Source organism: Setaria italica, chromosome IV, assembly GCF_000263155.2.
Source record: "Setaria italica strain Yugu1 chromosome IV, Setaria_italica_v2.0, whole genome shotgun sequence".
NCBI classification, from domain to species: domain Eukaryota; kingdom Viridiplantae; phylum Streptophyta; class Magnoliopsida; order Poales; family Poaceae; genus Setaria; species Setaria italica.
In genome coordinates, this window is record NC_028453.1 from 616613 (window position 1) to 620123 (window position 3511).

The window sequence follows — 3511 nt, forward strand, 5'->3', positions numbered from 1 at the left end:
ACAGTAATTTGGCACCTCCCAAATTCCCCAACTAAACACGGCCTAAACATGACCCAGGATCAGAACACATCCAGGCCAAAAGGTTCACTGAAAAAAGGTCTCATTTTTCTTTCTTTCTGGCAACAAAAGGGTGCCTTCGGTGTGCATGGGATGGGATGGATCACTGCTGGCTGAAGATTCACGCGGGACTCCACATTGGATGCCGCCGCACGCGCGCACAAAAGCAAAAGGCACGATCCAAAACGTCAGTTCCGCTTGTTTCCTGCTCTCCGCTCAGCAAAAATCCAATCTTTTTTCTTTGCGGGTAAAAAAATCTAATCTTTTTGGTTGAGCATTCTTCTCGTTTTGGAGAGAAACCGCTGTTCCAAGAACCAGGCAGAAAAGCCTGGCCTTTTGCCGTTGCTCTCACGCTCTCCTCCTTCCTCGTCAATTCGTCGTCGTCGTCGTCCCCTTCCTCCCTCCGCCGCACCAGTCCCTCCCTCCGTTCCCACCATTCCACCCGTGCCCGGTCAAAGAACAATCCCAGAGAAAACTTGCGCCTTCACCACACCCATCCACCCGTCCGGTCCAGATATTTTGGTCCTGCGCTTGCTTGGCCGGAGACTGCAATTTCCCGCGCCGGTGTTCTCTGGTTGGTCCTCCATTTCCATTTCCATTCCCCCCTCTCGGCGTCGCCTGGCTCGTTCAAAGCTTGTTGCCGTCTTGACTGACCCGTGAGTCGTTGGCTGGGTGGGAGCCAGCAGCAGCCAGCGAGGTCTCGGTCTCGGTTGGGTTGGTGGTGACCGCCGCTGCTGGAGAGGTTGCCTTTCTTCTCTTTGACCGACCCGGCTTCTCCATTGGACTGGAGATTTTTGGTTGGGGAAAGTTGCTAGCTTCCTCGCTGGTGTGGTGATGGAGTAGGAGAACACCACCACAGCGTGCGCGCCAGGTGTTCGACGGATTGCTCCTCCACAGGCCGGGACATGGCGGCGGCGGGCGGGGGCGACTGGGAGGACCTGGTGCGCCGGATGTTCCCGCCGGGGACCACCATCCCGGAGCCGCCCGCCAACCTCGACTACTCCATCGCGCTCGAGTACGACGGCCCGCCGGTCTCCTACGAGCTCCCGAGGATCGAGCCCGTCAACATCCCCGCCATACCCACCGCCGACCCCGTCTCCGGGCCCCTGGGCCTTGCCAACGGCGCCGTCCCGGTGGCGCCGGTCGTCGGGCCTGCCCGTCGCGCCAACCCGCCGCCGCCGCCCCGGGTTGCTCAGGCTCAGCGTGCGCACCACTCGTCGGCTGCGCAGGCCAGGGGGAGCTCGGCGTCGGCCAATTCGGCGGCGGCGCGGGATGAGGAGTACTCCGACGATGACGATGAGGACTCCCGCTCGCCGAGGAGCTTGCAGGGGCACAAGGCTGCTGCGAGGCCTGCTGCGCCGGATGGGAGGCGGGCTCAGGTGGTCACCTTCGGGGTGGCGGCGGCGGCGGAGGACAGCAAGTACGAGAGCAAGGAGTTCGATGAGGTCTCCGAGCAGTACGTCGCGGTGACGAGGGTGGAGAAGAAGGGGAGGACCTGCCACCGGTGCGGCAAGAGCAAGTGGGAGAGCAAGGAGTCCTGCATCGTCTGCGATGCCAGGTACTGCAGCCACTGCCTGCTCAGGGCCATGGGGTCAATGCCCGAAGGCCGCAAGTGCATCACCTGCATTGGCCAGCCCATCGACGAGGAGGCCAAGCGGTCCAAGCTGGGGAAGGGTTCCAGGATACTGTTGCGGTTGCTCAGCCCCTTGGAGGTGAAGCAAATCCTCAAGGTCGAGAAGGAGTGCCAGGCGAATCAGCTCCGGCCTGAGCAGCTCATTGTAAATGGCTTCCCTCTTCATGACGAAGAGATGGCGGACTTGCTTAGTTGCCAACGGCCTCCTGGAAATCTCAAGCCTGGAAGATATTGGTATGACAAGGAGTCAGGATTGTGGGGAAAGGCAAGTCACTCTTGTCGGCATGACACGTTATTTATTCATGCAACCTCCTCAGCCTAACAACCTTCTTTTTCTGCTGATAGGAAGGTGAAAAGCCAGACAGGGTTATTAGCACTAACCTGAACTTTAATGGAAAGCTTCAGCCTGATGCAAGCAATGGCACCGCTCAGGTCTATATTAATGGACGAGAAATCACCAAGCTTGAACTGAGAATTCTAAAGGTATCATCAATGTCTGCTATAAGCCCTTGGTTTACCACATTATATGATTGAGAATTGCTATTGAATGTATATTACCATTCTGCTCCTCTAATTGGGTGGGCCTCGATATCTTAATCTTTCGTGCAGATTGCAAAAGTTCAGTGCCCCCGTGACACTCACTTTTGGGTTTACCATGATGGCGGATATGAGGAAGAAGGCCAAAACAATATCAAAGGGAAAATATGGGAGTCAGTATGTATCTTGGTCAAACATTCCTTTTTCTTCTCTAAAATCATAGATCACTTTCTAATATCAACATATCTTGTCATTTCCTTATTTTTAATTTTGGCAGCCTTTGACACGTTTGGCATGCGCCTTGGTTTCACTACCCGTGCCTCCTGTGAACTCTGATGAGCCAAAAGATGAAAATCATTATTCATCAAGAAGTGTCCCTAATTACTTCGACCACAAAAAAGTTCAGAAGCTTCTTATTCTTGGATCACCAGGAGCTGGAACAAGTACCATATTTAAACAGGTCTGACTGATTTTCAAATTTCACAAATCATAATGCCTTCAGTTTTGGTATATGTTCCTGTGGGATGGTACCAACAGGCCGACTATAAACTCAGCTTAAAATTTATTGCTAAATTGGTTTTCTTATTTAATTCCTTGTTTCACAAGATACAAACACTTTGAACCTTTCGGAGTGTTTGTTTGTGTGTTAAGACCATCTCAAGCTAGTTCTGATATATGTTGATGTGTCTAGTCTAGTCTATTCATCATAGGTATCTGGATTTAATCAATAATATGCATTAAAGTCTATATGGGGCACCATACAAGTAGTTCATTCACTTGAGTAAACTTCAATGACTGTCAACCTTATTCTTCATCTTGTATACACCTGCATGATGATTTGTTTTATGGAACAGGCTAAGTTATTATATGGCTCTAGGTTTACTCATGAAGAACTTGAGAGTATCAAACTAATGATCCAAAGCAACATGTTCAAGTACCTGGGGATTCTGCTCGAGGGCCGTGAGCGCTTTGAGGAAGAGGCTTTGGCTGTATCAAATCACACAAACTCAGAGGATGAAGATCCTCATCAAGGTATCAGGACAGCTGATACTTGTTCCACTAATTTTTCAGGAGCATATGCAGTATGTTGAAGTTGGTCTTTTTGATGCAGATGATAATAAACCTACTAGTTCAAATTCTTGCATATACTCAATCAATGCAAAGCTGAAGAAGTTCTCTGATTGGCTTCTGGACATCATAGCAATGGGAGACCTATATGCATTCTTCCCTGCAGCTACACGTGAATATGCTCCAGTTGTTGATGAACTGGGGAACGATCCTGCC

General features: G+C 51.2%; 1 protein-coding gene across 1 annotated transcript in view; it reads left to right on the top strand.

Annotated features, from left to right (window-relative positions):
- Positions 1–266: 266 nt before the first annotated feature.
- Positions 267–3511, top strand: part of LOC101777577 (extra-large guanine nucleotide-binding protein 3) — a gene marked incomplete in the record, with an annotated part of 5008 nt that continues 1763 nt past the window's right edge. The window contains 6 exon segments of the mRNA XM_012845672.2: positions 267–1955; positions 2036–2173; positions 2300–2404; positions 2505–2687; positions 3082–3259; positions 3339–3511. Of these exon segments, the coding sequence (XP_012701126.1) occupies positions 963–1955; positions 2036–2173; positions 2300–2404; positions 2505–2687; positions 3082–3259; positions 3339–3511 (1770 nt within the window).